General features: G+C 40.5%; 1 protein-coding gene across 1 annotated transcript; it reads left to right on the plus strand.

Annotated features, from left to right (window-relative positions):
- The first annotated feature begins 1,339 nt into the window (after positions 1-1,339).
- On the plus strand, positions 1,340-16,293 carry MBLAC2 (metallo-beta-lactamase domain containing 2). The gene is made up of 2 exons (XM_083355523.1): positions 1,340-2,192; positions 13,423-16,293. Exons 1-2 carry the CDS (start codon positions 1,688-1,690, stop codon positions 13,806-13,808), a joined length of 891 nt encoding a protein of 296 aa, XP_083211649.1. The 5' UTR covers positions 1,340-1,687; the 3' UTR covers positions 13,809-16,293.
- The last annotated feature ends 4,520 nt before the right edge of the window (positions 16,294-20,813 follow it).

Raw genomic sequence — 20,813 nt, forward strand, 5'->3', positions numbered from 1 at the left:
AAGCAAAGCCTTATGAAATTCTGCAAACTCCCTCTGAATATCAGTTGGTGCTTGGGCAGTTCAGACAAATAGGACCTTCCAGTCAGTGTTGCGGTGATGGAAAATGTAACTATAGGGACTATGGGAATGCCTCAGAGCCTCTCTCCCCACCTCTATTTAGCATCTATATGAAGCCATTGGTGAGGTCATCCACCAGCACAGCGTTAAATACAACCAATATGCTGATGATACAGCTGTGTCTTTATAGCCAAATGATATTGTCAAAGGTCTTTCCCACTAACTGAACTCAGTCCTAGCAAGAGAGAAACATTAGGTTGTAGAGCTTCCCCAGTCTAGAGATTTCTCATCTTTGAATCTGGATGGGGATGCAGTTCTTCTGGCAATTTAGTACAATTTAGTGGTCTTTGTGGATTCACAGTTCTTGCTTGAAGAGCAGGGGGCAGCTATAGTTAGTAGCCCTTTTATACAAATGCATCATATGCACCAACTGCATCCATTCCTAGAATGCAAGGTTGCACTCAGGATCACTCACGCCTTAGTCCCTTCTCATTTGTTCTGGTGCAACACACACTATTGTACTAGATTTAGGGTTGTCCTAAACTATGTTCAGATAGTACTCCAGAGTGGTCCCAAATGTAGTTTGGATCAGCTTCTGAATGCTGTAATACCTACAATGTTGGGTGCACCTTTGAATGCTCCCATATCACCATTGCACTGGCTCCCAGTTGGTTTTTGGGTGCAATTTAAAGTCCTGCTAGTTACCTATAAGGCCCCACATGGCCAGGTTATATGAAATTGTCTGACCTCAGTTGTGTTGTGTCTACCTGACCTACCAGATCTGACAGGGTGGCATGCACCAAATCTCTTCTATGAAACAATGCCATCTAGTGGGATTTAGGCAGCATGTATTTTCCATTCACAGCGCCTGCCCTATGGAACAGGATCTCTCTCCAAAGAGATCCAGATGGTCCTGACTATACAGTGTAACCCTTCCAAAAAGCCTTGAAGACTTTGTTTTTTTCTTTCTTCTAGCAGTGGGGCCACACCGAAATGTATGGAAAGTTGATTAAGAGATCGTTTTTTATAGCCCTCATTTACGCTGTAATGTTTCTATGATTTCCCATGTTTTTATGCATTTTGCTTTGTGACTACCTAAATTCACAAGGTTCAGATAGGCAGCTGTCTGAATTATACTGAAAATAGTCCCTGCCCATTTAAATTCTTTTACTCTGGCTTGCAATGGTTCTTTGCCTTCAGCTTTATTATGGAGATTTAATAAAACTCTCTTCTTAAATACTGCACTTAGGAAGCACTAGTAGTGAGAGAGACTTGCATTTTCTTTAGCGCTTTTGTCGTGTAGCCGCATCTTCAGTCTCGCAGGCAAATCCCCACGTGCAACCGCATCCCCTTCCAAGGCAAACCCGCCTTCCCTCAGCCCCCTTCCTTCCGTCTGACGCGTTACTGCAGTGGGAAAGAACCGGGTGGGGACCACCCGATAAGTCGAGTAGGGTTACGCTGAGGACCTGGTGATTCAGTCCCCGCCTCTAGCTCCTCCTCCTTCTGGATCCGCCCTCCTTCGCGTCTAAGCTTCGCGTCCGGGCCGTTCGCACGCGCGATCCTACCCCAAAACATCGCAGGCAGGAGACGGGTCGTCTGGCCACAGCGCTTCTTTGGGCGGCCGGCAGTGATGTCGGCGCTGGAATGGTTCGCCCATAAGTCTCTGGGTGGAGGCATTTACTGGATCCAAGAGCGTTTCTACGAGTCGGGCAATCGGGCCAATATCTGGCTGGTGCGCGGCTCCCAGCGGGACGTGGTGATCGACACCGGGCTGGGACTGCGCAGCCTCCCCGACTACCTTCACTTGGCTGGGCTTTTGGATCCCGATCCGGCCCAGGGTGACCAGGAGGGAGCTGGTCTCGGCGAAGCAGAGAAGGAGCCCGCAAGCAGTGGGCGGCGGCGGCGGCCGTTGCTAGCCGTCGCCACCCATGTGCACTTCGACCATTCGGGCGGGCTGCACCAGTTCGAGGAGGTGGCCGTGCACAGCGCCGAAGCCGGAGCCCTGCGCCGCGGCGATAACTACGAGACCGTCACTTGGCTGTCGGACAGCGAGGTGGTGAGGCAGCCCAGCCCCGGCTGGAGGGCCAGGCAGTTTCGTGTGCGACCCGTCCAGCCGACGCACGTCTTGCAGGAGGGTAAGAGCGGGGAGGGGAGAAGATAATGGGCTAGCAAGGGAGAGCCGCATCTCCTGCTGGAGGCACCTTTCGGGAGAAAGGCAGGCAACTCCACGCCCCAAAAGTGACCAGATGTACAGTCTTGAATTGATGAACGCTTTCTTTTTATCAGCTGCTTTCTGGTCCAAGTCATGAAAGGACGCTTATGTAATGCTTTCAGAAATTATTTTTTTTAAACACTGAGTGATTTCTAGCATTCTATAACGATAAATTTGGAGGGATGGTGTTTCCCCCTCTCCTCCATTTTCTTTCCCCCTTTTTTATTACTTCAGGAAACATCCTGTGAGAAAGAGTCTCTGGCCGTCTGCAGAATTTGGCTTTCTTTAATATCTGATAGGTCATAGGTAAATTGGACCGGCTTGTACCAGGAAGGGTTGAGTATCATCAGTATTATTTCTGTACTGCACATGCCTACTGGGTTCCTGCTGAAGTGGATCATTTGTATAGAAAGCAGGGCTGTTGGAGTCCAGCAACTTTTCTGTTACTGAAAATAAATACTCGGTATTAGCATTTGCCTACCAAAAATGCAAGAGCATTGTCTGGAGCCTTATGAGAGGGTGACATAAAAACAGAAAGTTCTGGGGTTTTTTGTGCATTGTATGTAGTAATGATACTTAATTCATAAAGGTTCAGGCGAAGGAGGCAGATGGATTTTGAACCCTAATGAACCCTCATGCAGAATAAAGGCACGGGAGAGGTGCATTAGGGCATTTCAGTAGCAGAGTGTAAAAGGAAGAGAATTTCTGGTAATTCGGTGAAATAATAAAATTTGTCTGTGTTTATAGCTTCAGTTCTTTGGGAATGGCAAAGAGTGGAGGAATTCTCCTAATATTTGAAATCACTAGGAAATAGATGTATAAGGAAAAGAGAAGGGAAACATGGGGAGTGGGAGTGGAATGGTAATGGAAAACACAGCATTAAGTGATCCCTGTACTTTTATTAAATGTTTTAAAAGGAGATTATAAAATGGGAAGGGACCATAGAAACAGAGTAGTGTGGTTGGTTCTTATAGAGAAAAATGGGAGGTAAATGGATCTTTCATCTATGATGTTGAAATTATCTTTTTGGTGTTAAAATGTATCTCTGAAAGGAGAGGTGGAGAGCATCTTTGTGTGTCTGCCTCTTAAAGGTCATACAAACATGAATGTGCACTGTCAGAGTTGGAAAGAAACCGTAGGGTGGGGACATCTTGGCATCTGCTGAAGAATGGGTGGTATACAAAGTACATGATAGAGCATTTCACTAAGATGCTTAATACTTTGTGCTTCTGTAGGGCATCCCCATTGTGGGGTGAGAAAAGAATAAACAGGCATATTAGCCAGAGAAAAATATCCAAGAATACAATTTTGCCAGGTAGTAACATTGCTATGAACAATGTGTTTTGAACACATCAAATATTTGTGCTGTACACTGAAATTGTTTGTTTGTGTGTAACATTTTGAGAATAAACAATAGATCTTAGTTTTATGAGATTTTTTTCCAGTATCTTTTTCACCCTGCAATTCTATCAACATTTTGGACCAGCAGGTTATATTTAAGAAAATACATACCAAAATCCTTCAAATATAATCCACAGATTATAACCTAGGAGTAACATTTTATGCATGCTTCCTTCAATTAAGTCTTTCACATATTACAACCCAAGACTAATAGTTCAATCCACATGTTTAATATCTAATTTATAAAATAGGCATGAAGAATCGTAAAGACATAATCCAAATTAGATTGATCATCTGATTCTTTTCACTTGCCTCATTACACCTATTATTTTAGACTCTTCATTTTTAATATGTCCCTAGCTACATTTCTGTTATATGTGGTCAGATTAACTTTTCAGGGATTATAAGAAGTACTGGAATTTGGGAGCAAAAGTTTATGGCTTTTTGATATTTTCGTATTTGTAACCCACCTTAATTATATTTAATGTAAAATTGCAGAAAACTGCATTATATCTTTGATCCACCTTTCTCTTTTTTATCTTGACACTAACAGTTGTTCTAAAAGGTTTCTATCTTGAGTCTTTTCCAGCACTAGTAGGTAATATTGTGGCTTGAATATGGATAGGTCTACATGAGCACAAGTGCTCTCCCAAAGAGCTGCAACCATTTACTTGTAATTGACTTAGAAACATCTTTATTTTGCCTAAATTACTACTAACAGTCCATTTGTAATCATAGGCATCTGTTTTTAATTACAAATATATGTTGTAGTATGACACCAACCCCTCTCCCTTTATATATTTGTATTACAAGCTCACATCCAAGTATGGGTAGTCCTCGATTTACAACCACAATTGGGTCCAAAATTTCTGTTGTTAAGTGAGACATTTATTAAGTGAATGTTGCCCCATTTTATGACTTTTCTTGCCTCAGTTGTTAAGTGAATCACTGCAGTTGATAAGTTAGCAACCCGGTTGTTAAGTGAATCTGGCTTCCCCATTGACTTTGCTTATCAGAAGGTTGTAAAAAGTAATGACATGATCTTGGGACACAGCAATGGTCATAAATATGAACCAGTTGCCAAGCATCTGAATTTTGATCACATGATCATGTGGATGCTGGAAAGGTTGTAGGTGTGAAAAACAGATCACAAGTCACTTTTTTTCAGTGCCACTGTAACTGTTGTAAGTCGAGGACTATCTGTATCTGCATGGTAGAGTTTTGAGTCAAGGCCTCATAGAGTACATTCCTTTACCGCCCCTCCCCCCCCCGACGCTCTTTTCCTCCTACAAATTTCTGTGCTTTTAGTGTTTGAGTTACATTAACATATACATGATTGATACATATTTTAACAAGTGCAGGTAATCCTACACAGATGTGATAATTAAAAAGTATAAGTAAATGCAAGTATAACCTTCAGTGTCTCTAGGAGTGTGGGCTATTCTAAAAGAAACTACTGCATCTTCATTTTTTAGTTAGACTTTCATTTCAGGTATAATCACTGAATGTTTGAGGGCCATTAGAGAATCCTAGAGATAGTGAAGGTAGCACTTGAGGACATCTTAGAATCTATTACTATTTTAGTGTTTTCATGTATAAATAAACATCTGCATAGAGCATCAGTACAGTATGTATAAACAGATCCATGCATCTGAACATTACAATGCATTATTAAAATTATTTTAGGGCACACACTACTTTTAAACAGTTTTGCACCATATTTGAGAAAAGTGCAATAGTTCAGTGGTGGGGTACATACTTTGTTTCCATTTTGTACACAATTTTAGATTTTACATATGTAAAAAAATACCTTGGGAAGACCTGAATCATAATATCTGTGAAATGTAAGTACATCCAAATTAGTGTTAATGGATCTGTTGATCATTCTTGTTAATTAAACATTAAAATGCCTAATGGATTATGGTCAGGACTATAATACAGCAAGCTTCTAGTTACTACTATGTACAATGAAGTAATTTTTCCATCGTGGTTTTTTATGGAATCTATTAAAATTGAAAATAGAAAAAAATATCTGTTATGCTTTAACTAGTTGAAATTATATATTATATCCTTTCTGGGAAGATGGCATTCTCAAAGATAGTGAGTCAGTCAATAAAAGCATTGCAAGAAAAGCTCAGATAAAAAATCATTTCATTATTTTAGAGGGACGTATGCATTAGAGCAGGGGTGTCAAACTCAATTTCATTGAGGGCTGCATCAGCATTGCGGTTACCCTCAGGGGGCCGGGTGGGTATGGCCAGGGTGGGCGTGGCCTACTGGGTGGGCGTGGCTAGAGTGCGTATGGCCTACTGGGTGGGCATGGCCAGCTCTAGGTCGTTCACATCAAGGGTGCCTATGGGGGCCTGGGCAGAAGTGGGACAGATCTGAGGGTCCCTGGCAGAAGGAGGGTCTCTGGGCCAGGGCCAAGGTAGTGGGGGCCGTTCCCTCACTGTTTCCAGGATGGCTTCGCGGGCCGCATGAAACCACTTTGCGGGCCGGATCCGCCCCCCAGGCCTTGTGTTTGACATGTCTGCATTAGAGGGATTAGAGGGACATCTGCATTCACAATCTGTCTGCTTACATTTCCAGGTGATGCACACTTATTTATTCATATATTTATTTATAACATTTATATAGCTGCTCATTTTATATCTAACCTCGAGTTACTCCTAAGCAACAATTAAAACAATATCAGTAATAAAAGAACATAATACTGCTAAGCTTGTAAGCTGCCCTGAGTCTTCAGAGAAGGGCGGGATATAAATGGAATTAAAATAAAAAAAATAAAAAATTTAAAAAAATAATAATACGATGCTAAACCATAAATATAAAAAAATGTTGTTGCTGCTGGTACTGTAAAGGTAGATCCCTTCATTTGTTTGATCGTTTTATTTTCTCAGCCACTGTGCAATTATGAGCATTAATTCTTTGCTGTAGAATTAAAGGGATTGCTTCAGAATGAATAGTACTTTTGTTCCTAATTTGTTTTTGTTTGTCTGGGTGCTTCCACAGAACACCTTACACAAGAAGAAATGCATATTAACCTGTTTTGGATGTGGATTTCCAGATTTCTAAATTATGGCAAATGAACTTGAGAAAGATGGTCACCACTCCTTGCTCTTCCTTTCTTGCACAAACTGTAGCCCTTAGGTTAAGGTTTAGTTGAAACCAGAGTTCATTCTGAGTCTAAAATGGAAAGTGATTTAATGTTAGCTAATAAAATACTGTAGATTGTGAGTTAATACTTTAGTGAGTAAGCTGACTGATTCAATAGTTTAATGTATTTTGGTTACAATGAAGATCTCTGGTTTAGGGCAGGGTAATAGGAAATTAAAGCTGGTATTAAGGGGAAGAAGAAAAAGAGAGTTTCCAACTCAGATTTTAATTTCCACCTACGTAATTAATCCATGTGCTATGAGGAATTAATGTCCACAGTTGGAACATCAGACTCCGAGTCTACTTGCAAATTATATTAATTTTAATGCGTATGTACTGAAAACTGCAATATGTCTAAAATGGCTAGAAAGAAACTTAATTTGAAACTTTTTAATTTTTTTTGCTCAAATTATTTTCTGTTGAGAAAGAGGCATAATAAATTACCTACCTTTAATAATATATTTCTACGTGTATATTATTATTATTATAATACCAGATACTTTAAATATATTGGTTTATTTGTATTTTCTCCTACCTATTCTATTATTCCTCTCTGATAAACCAATATGTAAACAATCTGTAAATTAAATAAAAATAATCAGACTAATACACATATACCGTACATATTTATACATATCCCTTTGTACTAGGCACAGTAAAGCCTTGAGACTATAACTTCCATTTTGGAGGAAAAATGTTTTCTGAGATTAAGAACAAATGACTGTAAGAAATCTTGTGAAATTAGTTCAAGCAGCCAGTTAGTTTTAGCTCATTGAATGTCAGATTGATTACTTAGTAATTTTCTAGGCTGCTAAAATATATAGAATTAAGTGAATATGAAATCTAATTGATAAGGCTTCACTGCCCTCTTTTGTATTTTTCATCCTTTATCAGACCCTTACTTTAGCCAATATCTGCTATTGCTATTGACAACGTGAAGAATATGCTATATTGTGCAGTATTTTTGTATACTACATACAAACACAGTAGTTTTAATTCTTCATTATACATACATTCATATGCTATTCTTTTCCAGAGATACCAAGTTTATTTATTTATTTATTTATTTATTTATTTATTTATTTATTTATTTATTTATTTATTTATTAGTTTTTATAAACCGCCCTTCTCCCGAGGGACTCGGGGCGGTGTACAGAGGGAGGAAGGTCTACAGATGAACAATAAAAAGTAATAAAAACAATATTGAAAACAAACTGGGACCCCAATTAACGCTATCATGCCAGGCCGGACTGCTGGAACAGGAAAGTTTTTAAGTCGCGTCGGAAGGTACGGAGGTCGGGGGCCATCCGGATTTCGGTTGGTAAGCTGTTCCAGAGGGCTGGCGCACCCACTGAGAATGCCCTCCCCCTGGGGGCCACCAGCCGACATTCCTTGAGCGGTGGCACCCTGAGGAGGCCCTCTCTGTGGGAGCGCACAGGACGGTGGGGTGCTGACATCGGCAGAAGGTGCTCCCGTAGGTAGTCCGGACCCATGCCATGTCGGGCTTTGTATGTCATTGTTAGCACCTTGAACTTCACACGGAAGGCAACCGGAAGCCAGTGCAGCGCACGGAGGAGAGGTGTGATATGGGAGTATCGGGAGGCTCCCAAGAGTGTCCGTGCCGCTGCACTTTGCACCAGCTGAAGCTTCCGAGTGGATCTCAAGGGCAGCCCCATGTAGAGAGCGTTGCAATAGTCTAGGCGAGAGGTCACAAGGGCATGGGTGACTGTACGTAAGGAATCCAGGTCCAGATAAGGCCGTAGTTGGCGAACTAGTCGTACCCGGGAGAAGGCCCCCTTGGTCACAGCTCCTATGTGGTCTTCTAGGGAGAGCTGCGAGTCTAGGAGGACACCCAGGTTGCGGGCCCTATCAACAGGGGGTAGTAACATGTCCCCGATGTTAAGCGATGGGACATTCTGAATATCCTGGTTTGCCGGAACGTACAGCCATTCAGTCTTGTCCGGGTTCAGTTGAAGCCTGTTCCTCCCCATCCATTCCCGGACCGCTTTCAGGCAGCGGGACATCACGTCTAGGGCATCACTGATATTGTTTGGAGTTGAGATGAAAAGCTGGGTGTCATCAGCATACTGATGGTACCCTATATTGCTTGCAATATAACAAGATTTTTAAAAATCACTTAATATAACCATAAATAGTCCATCTGATGCATCACCGTTTGGGAGTAGCAAGATCTTACTTGGATTTAAATGATTTTCTGATGTGATTTGGATGTTACAAAGGAAGGGGAATATCACTTGATTCTAGATTCTGTAAAGAAGGCATTCCCTTGGTGGCAGTACCCTTAGTAAGTCCTCATCCCCAGGTCTTATGGATGATTCAACTCAAAGGTCATAGTAACACAATATTCAGAAGCCCCTGAGCCATTTAGGCTTTAAGGATGATATTGAATTGCACTTTGAAACTCATTGGCAGCCAGTGCAGCTCCTGTAGTAGTGGTAATATATGAGTGAACCTGAGTGCAGCTATCTAGTCAGGTTGTTGCATACTGTACCATATGAAGCTTCAAAATGATCTACAAGAGCAGTTCCATGTATTTTACATCCAAAATCCAGCTTCAAGATTCATAAGTAATTGTGAATAAAGCCTCCTGATTTAAAAAAAATCAGCCATTGTAACTGATTGTCTTGCTATTGCCTCTACCTACTGTTCAAGTAGGAGTGTCAGTCCATGTTGAACCACAAATTGTAAGTCAACTCCATCTGGGAAAACATTATCCTATCCTGGAACAAAGTTGAACAAAGTAAAATAGAAGAAGTCATCTTCTAAGTCCACAGTGTCATGACAGAATTCAGTTTGTTGTTTTTTATAAGCCACATCCTAACAACCTCCAATCCGTGAATTAGGACCTTTGGCATCTATGTTGCCCAGATTCAGATGGAAAATATGTGATTGAACATCATCAGCCTGTTTGATGACATCTCACTTCATTTTGGCAGATGATCTCTCCCAGGGGTTTCAGATATAAGTTAAATTATAGGTGGAAGATAACTGAACTATGCAGCAATTCAGAACCCAATGTCCTGACTTCTGCCACTACCACTGTGGGAACTGACCACTCAAGAATACAATATACCCCATAATTCTCACAGCAAAATGTCTAAATGCTTATAATAATTGCAGGCAGATACCATGATATATGGTATTGAAGGCCACTCACAAATCCAGCAGGACTAGTATAATTCATAAGAGCCTTGGTGGAGCAGTGGGCTAATGCCTCCTTAAGTAACACAAGCTGCCTGCAATTAGTGCAGGTTCGCATCCCACCAGGCTCCAGGTTGACTCAGCCTTCCATCCTTCCGAGGTAGGTAAAATGAGGACCCAGATTGTTGGGGGCAATAAGCTGACTTTGTAATAATTCCGCTTGGGGGTTTGTGTGAAAGCCCTAATAAGCAGGCACATACATAGAATGAAGGCTACTGCTAAGCTTGTAAGCCGCCCTGAGTCTTCGGAGAAGGGCGGGATATAAATGGAATTAAAATTAAAATTAAAATTATACTCCTTCCATCCCAGCCTTCTCAGGGGTCATCAAGTTTCAATTCCATATCCAGGCCTATATCCTGATTAAAAGGAGTCTAGATAATCTTATGTTCAATAAACTATGTGTTTTGTGAGTAATACTGAGTGGACAGATGTAATTAAATATTGTATACCACAAGTCAGATATTACTATCGTGATTTCAGCTTCAGTCAGTTGTAGATTCTTTAGGGCTTCTGAGAGAGATAGGCTTCATGTTGACAGTTGTTTTGTTTTCTTTTGTTTTATAATGAATAAGGAGAGTGCAGCTAGAGCAGTGATGGCGAACCTTTTAGAGACCGAGTGCCCGAACTGCAACCCCAAACCCACTTATTTATCGCTGGGTGCCAGGTGGGCATGGCCCACTGGGTGGATGTGGCTGCAGTGGTCACGGCACACTGGGTGGCAATGGCCACCTTGATGTTGCTCATGGAGAGGGATGCTTGTGGGGGCTAGGCAGGGTTGGGGGAGATACAGGGGCTTTCAGGTGGGTGGGGCAGTGGGCAGGAGGCTCATCTTGCAGGGAGAGGTGAGGCAGGGGCCGGGGTGTGCCATTGCCACGGAGCAAGGCAAGGTGAGGCAGGGGCTGGGGTGGCTGCTACCTAACACTATCAGCTTCCGCACACAGAGGCCAACAAGTGCATTGGGGCCAATGGTTTGTGTCAGCAACCACAGCCTGCCGGTCCTTCAACCAGCCTACTCTGGGGCTCCATAGCCCGTTGCAAATACCGGATCAGCCCTCCAGCAGCAGGCAGAGTAGGGGATGGGGGAGGTGCGTGATGCAGACCCCCGGATGCGCCTCCTCTATCCCATCTGTTTTTGCTTGCAGTTGGAGAGCAGATTGCTGCTGCTCATCTCCTTGGCCCCCTTGCAGATATTGCCCTTGGCCCACATGTGGAGGCTGCTCCCCTCACACATCCAACTTACCTTAGCCCTGCCTCGGGCTGCCAATGCCACCAACTAGTGCAGGTCTATTAGGATGCCACCGCCGCCTCCTGCCCATGAGGTTGGGCAGCCGGTGTGCAAACTGTTGCCTCGTTGGGCAGTGCTGAGGCCAGAGAGCAGCCAAGGCAGCTCCAGACACACGGCCGCCCCTCGTCCTCCTCCTCTGCTGTGTGGCTGTCTGGGCTGACAGTGAGGGCGCGCCCCACAAACGGAAAGACAAGACTCGGGCACAGCTGGGTTTCAATGGTTACAGGACCAGGCGCTCAGCTCAGCCTGGGACCCCTCCACTTAGGAGGCTCCACAGCCGCCAAGGTGGATGTGGGGAGTTGAGGAGCTCCCCAGTTCCTGGCTTTGCCATGCGAGGCAGCTCAAGGCTTTGAACCACTGCCCTGGAGGACATCTCGGGGACCTGGCCCACCTGTTGGGGAGGGAAACTGGTGGCATGGAAAGAGGCCAACCCTCAGGCGCAGCAATCACGCCAGCCCCGGCCTTGGCTGGGCAGTGCGCCTGCTGCGCTCGGGATGCCTGAAGTGAAGAATGGCCGCAGCAGCAACCCACTTTCCCCCTTTGTGGCTGCGGAAATTTCCCTCCGATTGGTCTGACGCACTCAAAGGGGAAAGAGGTGGTAGCTGCTGGGTGGAGGCCGCAAGTGGAGGAGAGGACCCTGGAATGGGTGGCATGAGGCTGGACAGCAGGACTCGCCAATTCTCTGCCCAGCAGGTGGGATCATGGACCGTCCAAGGTCAGGGAAGCTGCTGTCCCCAGCTTTTGTTGGGTGGTGTGCCAGCCACCAGGCGGAGGCTGCGAAAGGAGAGGACCCTGGAGTGGGCAGTGTGGGGCTGCACGGCGGGATGAGCCACCAATTCCCCACCTGGCAGGTGGGGGTCACGGACTGGCCAACGACAGCAGGGAAGCCGTCGTTGCAGCACTGGGGATTGCGCGTCACTGTCATGGAGGAGGAGGGTTGGCCGGGGACAGGCTGGCGGCGTGTGCAGTGCTGCCCACAGGGGAAATATGACCAGCCCCAGCCTGGAGGGGGGAGAGGCCGAGGGAGCCCGAAGGGAGGCAGACGTAGTGCTCAGGTAGCCCCTCTCCCCCCTCCCCCTGCGCTGCTGCAGAAGGGCTGGCTGGCTTCGGTGTCACCTGGGCAGGCCTGGCCTGACATCTGCCCAGTGGCACTAATGGGGCTGGCCTTCCTTCCTTCTCCTTCTCCTCCTTTCTTCCCCCCTCTCCCTTTCTCCAAAGTCCAAACTCTCATGTCCTCCTTTTCCCACTAGCCTTCTGCAAAGCACGCAAACTGATGCCCGTCCTACTAGTCTTTTCCAAACTCACGCCCACATCACTTCCAAAGGCCATCTGCTCATTCACTCGCTGTCTTGCTGCACTCCCACCAAAACCTCCTCTCACCTGTTCCCGTGAGAGGGCTGCTGAATTCTTTTTCCCTGTCCTTTCCAGTTCCCACTAGTCAGGCACATGTGGAGAGGGGGAGGGGAGCGTCCATCTGGCGTGCGTGCCAACAGAAAGGGCTCTGTGTGTGCCATAGGCTCTCCACTACGGAGCTAGAGGCAATTGGCTGTCAGTTGGAGGTAATGGAAAAGAGCAGAGCTAGGAAAAGTACAAGCTGTCCAGTCTAATAGGACTCTTAGAAATCATCCTGATAAATAAGGATGAAATTAAAACCGCATGATATGATGGACTTTCCAGGAGACCAGTGTTTCTCAATCTTGGCAACTTTAAGTCTGGGCAATTCTGGAACTGAAGTCAATGTGTCTTAAAATTGTGCAGCACTGAAATAGACTATAGCTTGACCATGTTGTTGCTTATCTGCAGATGTGACTGGAAAATAACTTTAAAAAATCAGTTTCTTTTCTTTGTAGTTTTATTATCCCCCTTCCACTGAATCCTAAACTAAGGTAAGTTTTAGTGCTCACAGAATTCTTCCTATCTTGTGTGGGCTTTCATCGTTGTTGGGAGGGAGGGGGGAAGAGTAATATATGTCTTTCTGCATTGTTTGGCTACTAGTTACTGTTCTAAGCATAAGTTTGTAACAAGAGACAAATGTAAGGTTGCATTTTTGAAAATTGTTTTGTCCATAAAATTTTGTTTCTTGTTGTAGGGGATGTGATCAGCCTTGGTGATAGACAGCTCACTGTCATGCACATGCCTGGCCATTCAAGAGGAAGTATTTGTTTGCATGACAGAGAACGGAAGATTCTGTTCAGTGGGGATGTTGTGTATGATGGCTCAATGATTGACTGGCTTCCCTACAGCCGGATAAATGACTACGTTACAACCTGCCAGCGATTAATAGACTTAGTCAATAGGGGCCTTGTGGAGAAAGTCCTTCCAGGGCATTTTAACACATTTGGAGCTGAACGACTGTATCGTTTAGCTTCCAACTATATTTCAAATGCTGGGGTTTGTCACAAGATTTCTATGTGTGCGATGAGATCGGTTGCAAGCCTGGCACTTCGTGCAACAAATTCTAGAACCACTTCATAGTCTTAACTTCATAGCCATGAAGATTCTTATTTTTTATCTAATTAATTTATATTTTAAAAATGCCAGTATACATACCAGTAGCTTTGCTAAAGCTACTCATCTTTTTTGTCTCTTTTCAAAGCGAGTTTGCACATATGTTGAATGCTATTTGACAGATGTTCTAAATAAGTTATTTTGTATTTTGCACCATTTTGAAACATATTGCTAAAATAAAAGTTTTGCCCTTGTGTCATCCTTTCTAATGGAGCCTTCAGTTAGGGGTTATGTTGAAAACCTATTTTAAATGGCTGAAATATAGAAGCAAGGGTTGTGAGAAGGGGCTATTAGAACATTCCACTGTCATGTTGAATGCACTAAGTACCTCTAAGTAATTTTTATTGTATGGGATGAATGTAAACTGAAGTTAATACCAAATGTTCATATGAAATACTGTTGTATGTTATTGTTGTCCTTGAATTGTGTTACATTTAGGTATTGGTTTTAAAACAAATGAAATGTCATTTAATACTTTAAGTATATTGCTTGCTTTTCAAATATAACTAATGCTGTAAGTGTGAGTGTATAACCATTTTTAAGTGAAACATGCACCTATAATTCAAGGTTCCTAAGTTCTGTAATACCACAGTTGCAGAAACACTTCAGTAAGTGTGAGTTGCTGATTGAACAACAGTTGTAAACAAAATGGCATCCAAAACTAACAAGTTGATATAGGGTGATAAGTTGTATCAGGTGCGTATTACATGTGGGTCAGACTAAGTTTTCACACTTCAGTTATTATTCTTCATTTTTTTTCTTTTTCTTTCCTTCTTTTCACAATTTGCATTGTGCTTCTTTTCAACCAACCTAATAAACATTTCTGCCAGTTATTATTTTCTAAGATATTACTAGTCTCTTGTTTGGATGCAGAGCTTGTATCTTGCATTAGAATTTGATTTATTGGAATCCAGTAAGAATTATAATAAAAATGACCATTTTTTACAAGAACAGTACCTTATTTCAGTATCATGGCCATTACACTTGGTTTTTTTCTTTCTTTTTGAATCCTATTGCACAATATCTCCCCAAGATCAAAGCTGCACTTTGATTCTTAATACCATAGTGTTCAACACTTGGTATCCTATGAAAGTATAGTTAGTTCTTAAAATGTTAACAGTGCCTATTTCCTGTTCTAAAATACTGCATCATTTTGGCAATTAACACTGGAATTGCTACTTATGGTAAGAAAAACTATTAATTCAGTACCTTTGAATAATAGGGAAAAGGTATCTAGCAGTATAGCCACAAATTAGCAAATTCTGTTTGTATTCTATTGAAAATTGTAATCTTCACTGAGGAGCCACACAATTGTGGTCCAAAGATTAGGAGCATGTTGCCATATTATGCACTCATAGTCAATTCCTTTTTGGCCAGAGTTCTTCCTCAAGTTGAATAGTTAAGCACAGTATCAGTTGCAGTATTAAGCACAATCAAAATCTGATTCCTGCTTAATCAAGATTTTCAACCATCTTGGAATCCATGAGAGTTTCTAGTGCCTTGTTTATTTGTGATACAGAATGGTTGACTTTTTGGCCTGGACCATTACAAACTGATTTTGTTACAAAATACTGCTAAGCATTAAGTTTTATCCATAGATAAAAGAATCCTCTTCCTTTGCCCATTGACAGTATCTTGAAAGTTATTTTATCAAAGTATTTATTTCTCACTACGAGAGCTGTACTTCACTGTAAGGAATCTTTCAATTTTCAGACTTGTGGAGAAGGACTGATATGAAACTTTTCTATTAGTTTATAAGTTACCAAGCAACCAGCTACTTATAAAATTTGCTGATTTTAAAGAAAATTTCTGTCTTTTTTCATTCTGATTATGTATCACAGAGTAGATTTATTTATTGAAGCTAATAATTACATTTACTAGGAAATATATTCAGACTGGAAGTACCTTCTTTACTGTAATACTGTAATACAAATACTACTCAATTCAGTGAGATTTAATTTCTAGTGAGTACTGGATTGTAGCTTTATTCAAGTTTCAACCTAGCATTGGATTACAGTTCAATTTGTGATCATTATTGGTTAGTAAAATACTATCCCTGAGAGAGAATGCTATAGAATCCTATCTGTTCTGTTTTAAATATTTTTATATTATAAAGTTTAATTCTGAAAGAAAGCATTTTTAAAAATGATACTGATCATACCTTTACTATTATTTTTTTAAAAAGTTTGAAACCGCTAAGCGATTCTGTATTTATCTGTTTTTCAGTTTAAAAACTCAGTAACCTAGTTGAAATAGTTATTTGAAGTTCAGCCATGTTGATACATCACTTCAAAAGATATTATTTAACTGGGTCATGAATATTGCTGTAATGTATGGTTTAAAAGAATTTTTAAAACTTGTAATGCATCATACTAATAAAAATTTACTAATGGTACTGGTTTCAAGAAAACAGTTATATTCTTTATCATTGATATTGATAATAAAAGAATGACACAAAATACTTCTCCAATAAGATTTCAGTTTTTTCTTTTTGATTTATTCCTTCCTTTTTGAATGATAGAATAAAGTTTATTTCCCTTAGGAGAGGTAAGATGAACGATAGGTGTATAAACAATCAAGGTTTTGGAGGTGGAGTGGGGATGATAGCTTGAACATACCAATTCGTACTCCAAAATACACATTGAAATAAGTGGCAGGAAACCCCAGGGACGCACAGTTAGCCTGCAAAGTCAAGAGAGAGGTGAAACAATTGATAATTAGTTCCATACCATTGCCAAAACTCCCCACAAAACTTGTCCATACAGTAACCAAGAATAAAGGTTATTTTGGATTCTTCAAAATTCTGCTATTCCTTATAGTGATATCATTTGTGAAAATGTATCGTTTTCAGGATGATCGTGTTTCTGTAAGACTATTTCATATCTTGCTGTTATTTCAGACTTGGCCCTTTTACATTTCTTGTAAGTGTATTAACTACAGTAATTACCCATTAATCAATCTTGATTTTCTTCTTAGTTCACTAATCTGAGTATTATAAAAATTGTTTTCATCCCAAATGTTTGAGTGCATTACACAATTAATGAAATTAAGCTAGTATAATCAACTGCATGTTACCTCCTTTTTTAAAAAAATATGGCTTATCTCTTCATTTAATGAAGTACAATGCTATTTTGCATCAAATCCTTAGTTCTTTTGAACTGATTATTTTTTTTAAAAAATGTGCTGTTCTATGTTATCTTTTTGATAACCATTCTAAACACTGAGGATGCCTCTATCAACATGGCATGGGTCCGGATTACCTATGGCAGCACCTGCTGCCGGCATCAACTTCCCTCCATCCAGTGCGCTCCCAGAGTGGGCCTCCTCAGGGTGCCTCCGATCAGAGAATGTCGATTGGTGGCCCCCAGGGGGAGGGCGTTCTCTGTGGGCGCGCCAGACCTGTGGAACCGCTTGCCGGTTGAGCTCCGGATGGCCCCCGACCTTCGCTCCTTCCGGCGCGATTTAAAAACTTATTTATTTGAACAATCTGGCCTGGTTTGATGGGTTTAGGGTTGGATCTAATTTTAACATAGTTTTTAAGCATTGTATTATATTGGGCATGATTATTTAATTCTTTTAACTTCTTTTAACTTTTGTATTTATATTTTGATATTTATTGCCCTGTACACCGCCCTGAGTCCTTCAGGAGAAGGGCGGTATAAAAATTTAATAAATAATAAAATAATAAATAACATAAAATACATGAGATATACATTAATTTGTATGGAATGAATTAAAGAAGATATTTAAGGTTCAGGAATTTAACTGAATATGTGAAAGATGCTGGGATTGTAATTTTTCTTATGCTTAAATCATATTTAATACTTGAAAATGAATATATGGTTTTGTTGTTCTAGCTTGGTTCTCAAAAGTTACAAATTGAGTGATATATATATTTATTGCTAACATGAAAACAAATAATCTTACCAAAGAAAGCAGATTGAAATCATTGAGATTTCAGAATTCCAGTTTGTTCAATGTGTGCTGAACAGTTTATTTTATGATGCCATCTGCTGGTGCAGTTGTATATACGCAAGTAAGATAGGCTGCAATGTTGTCTTCAAGTGGGGCAAAACAAAACATTTGTTAAATTGCTATTGAAATTTAAATGTTTTTCCCATTTTCATTTATCCTTTTAAAACTACAGAGACATTACAAAAATAAAAAAAATATATATCCTGGAATGCATTTTTTAAAACTTAAGAGAGTAAGCTTCTTTCCAATTCTGTAAAATTATACTGTTGGTTATGTCCCAACCTCGACAGAGCCAAAGCTCTTCAAAGATGACAAATTCCATTTTTTAGGAATTTAGTTCAGCATCATGTTAACTATGGTTTTCTAAAATTGTATTTACATATGTAGTGAAATGAAACCAAAATAAAGCTATGACTGAACGTGAAATAGTGCTAAAGAATTTTAAAATTGATTAAATCTAATTACTATCAATTTTAAACATTATTTTAGGAAACTAATAAATATGAAATAACATTTTCTGATGAATTACTTTCATTTTTAAACCATAAGTATATTTCAGCTGATTTCTAATGGTTGCTTTAAAGACATTTGAGAGATATACCATATAAGGTGTGGATTTGGGAAATTATATGGGTCAACTATGCTTCAATTAATATAGCTCTAAGTCACAGCATTTTACAGCAATCTTTAACATCTACATGTTTGGAATAATAGTATAAGAAAATTTCACTGTTGATTCAGTAAAATTTCTTGAACAACAAAACACACAGCATTGCTTATAGCAGGAGCTAAATATCTAAAAGGGCAACTAGAAGGTTCTGTTATATATAAATAGAGTGGCCCAAATAACTCATACTCGGCAATATGTGCAATGTGTATGCATGCGTCACATACATTTTTATTGGTTCTTTATCATTACAAATAAAACCCCTGATTAACAAACATTATAGGCTCTTGAGGCCTGTTAAATGTTCTGTTCTGCCTTTAAATCGGAGGAAAGTATATTGACATAAAATATTGCCCCCAGTTTGCATTATTGCACCTAGCAATAATGCTGAGAAATTTTGCTATCCTTACAGAATTCAATTAAAGGCAGTTTCAGGGCAGTGATTTGGTGGCTTTTGGTGGAGTGGGATCGGGAGTTCAAACCTTTATTTTTATGATTTATGTAGCCTCTACTTTTATTATCTGCTATTTCTAACAAGACATATTGAGTATACTGCCACCTAGAACTCATCCAGATTACTGCAGGAACATGAGAGCACAATAAGTCTTACAGAGTGTAAGAGATAAATAACCTTATCAAATAACTCTTTCCCTGAATCTGCCTGAGCAATTTCATGAACTGATACAGAACAGAGAACCCTGAACCAAAATGCTTAATGCCATTGTACTTCTGAATGTTTCTTCCTTTCTTCCTGAAGTCAGTATTGTTTTTTGCCAGGAAAGTTCTTCTGTATGTGTGACTCCAACATTTTCCCCTTTTAAATACTTTTATACTGTATACAATATAGTCGTAGTTGACTGGTCAATCAAACTCCTGGGAGTTTAACAAGAGAAAATAATCAGGTATCTCATTCCTCATAACCAAAGTCAAATGATCATGGATGCCCAATGCTCAGCTACCATATGAAGATGATGTTTACCAGACTTGTCAGTTCAATTGGAACTTAGCAACAACTATTCATACCTATGCATCCTCAAACTCATTGCCAGATTATCCCTTATGACAAGTTTTTGCTTGGGAGAAAGAAAATGCCACTTCCAAAGTGGAAGGGCAACTATGGGCTGCCTGAGTAGCGGGCTGGGGATGTGACAGCAACGTATTGGCAAAACCATAAAAAATCCTTACTGTAATATCTGTGCTCCAGCAAAGAGAATATAAGGTTTAGTCCTATAATTGGTATACAAATAAGTTTGCTTGCATAACAATCATGCAAAAAAAAATCCCATAAAAAGAGTTTTACCTGCTTCCAAACCTTTTATAGGACTACTCAGTTTAGAAATCAGGATAGAAGAGAATTCATACATTTATGTCAGTCAAAAAAAATGTATAAACCTCTTGACCCCCAAAGCAGTTTTTACAATTTGTTCCTTCCTTTTATTTTGTACTATTCTTCCTAATGTAGTTGATTAGGAAGTACAAATCACTGCATACTTTTGATTATTTTAATTGGTGATAATAAAGGATTTTTTCCCAGTAGATCAACTACTGCTAAGCTTGTAAGCCGCCCTGAGTCTTCGGAGAAGGGCGGGATATAAATGGAATTAAAATAAATAAATAAATAAACAGCTATTTTTTTTCTCTGCATGCCTGAATGCCTACAGGAAGATAGAAAATAATTGCTTGATATAGTTTTGTTAATTTTTTTTAAAAAAGTACAAAGTTAACAGCTAAACACAAAAAAGATTTAAAATAAAAAGAAAAAAGCTCAAAAGAAAAAAAAAGTGAAGATAAAATAGTAGCAACTGCCAAGTGGTATTTTGCTTGGTATCAAATCCTGTAAACTTAACACTGATTTGCAAGGTTTGCATAAAACGTATCACGCAATTCCTGATGCCCCACCATCGATCCTTCTTAAAACTAATTAATGATAATAATCATCTGCACAAAGGGAAAGTTTGGAACATGGTCTTGTAAAACAAAAGAAGGGAGGATAAAACTAACTTTTATAGTTACATAATAGAAGGGTGCATGTGAAAGTTGTGTACATAACACAACTCAGGCTGATTTCTTTTAGGATCAAATACCTGGTGCAAGTCACCTAATTTGTAATTTACATTGAGCCCAGTCGTATCAGGTTGATTGTCCACTTCCCTTTATTTTCTATTGACCTTCAGAGTTCCAAATATTTTCAAGACATACGTTATATACCCTCTCGTTATATGTTTAAGTATAACCCCGCGTCGCTCGCCGGATCCACAACATATACAGGAGGGGTCTTCAAACTTGGCCCTTTTATGACTTGTGGACTTCAACTCCCAGAATTCCTCAGC

This window comes from Vipera ursinii, assembly GCF_947247035.1.
Source record: "Vipera ursinii genome assembly, chromosome: 2".
NCBI lineage: Eukaryota > Metazoa > Chordata > Lepidosauria > Squamata > Viperidae > Vipera > Vipera ursinii.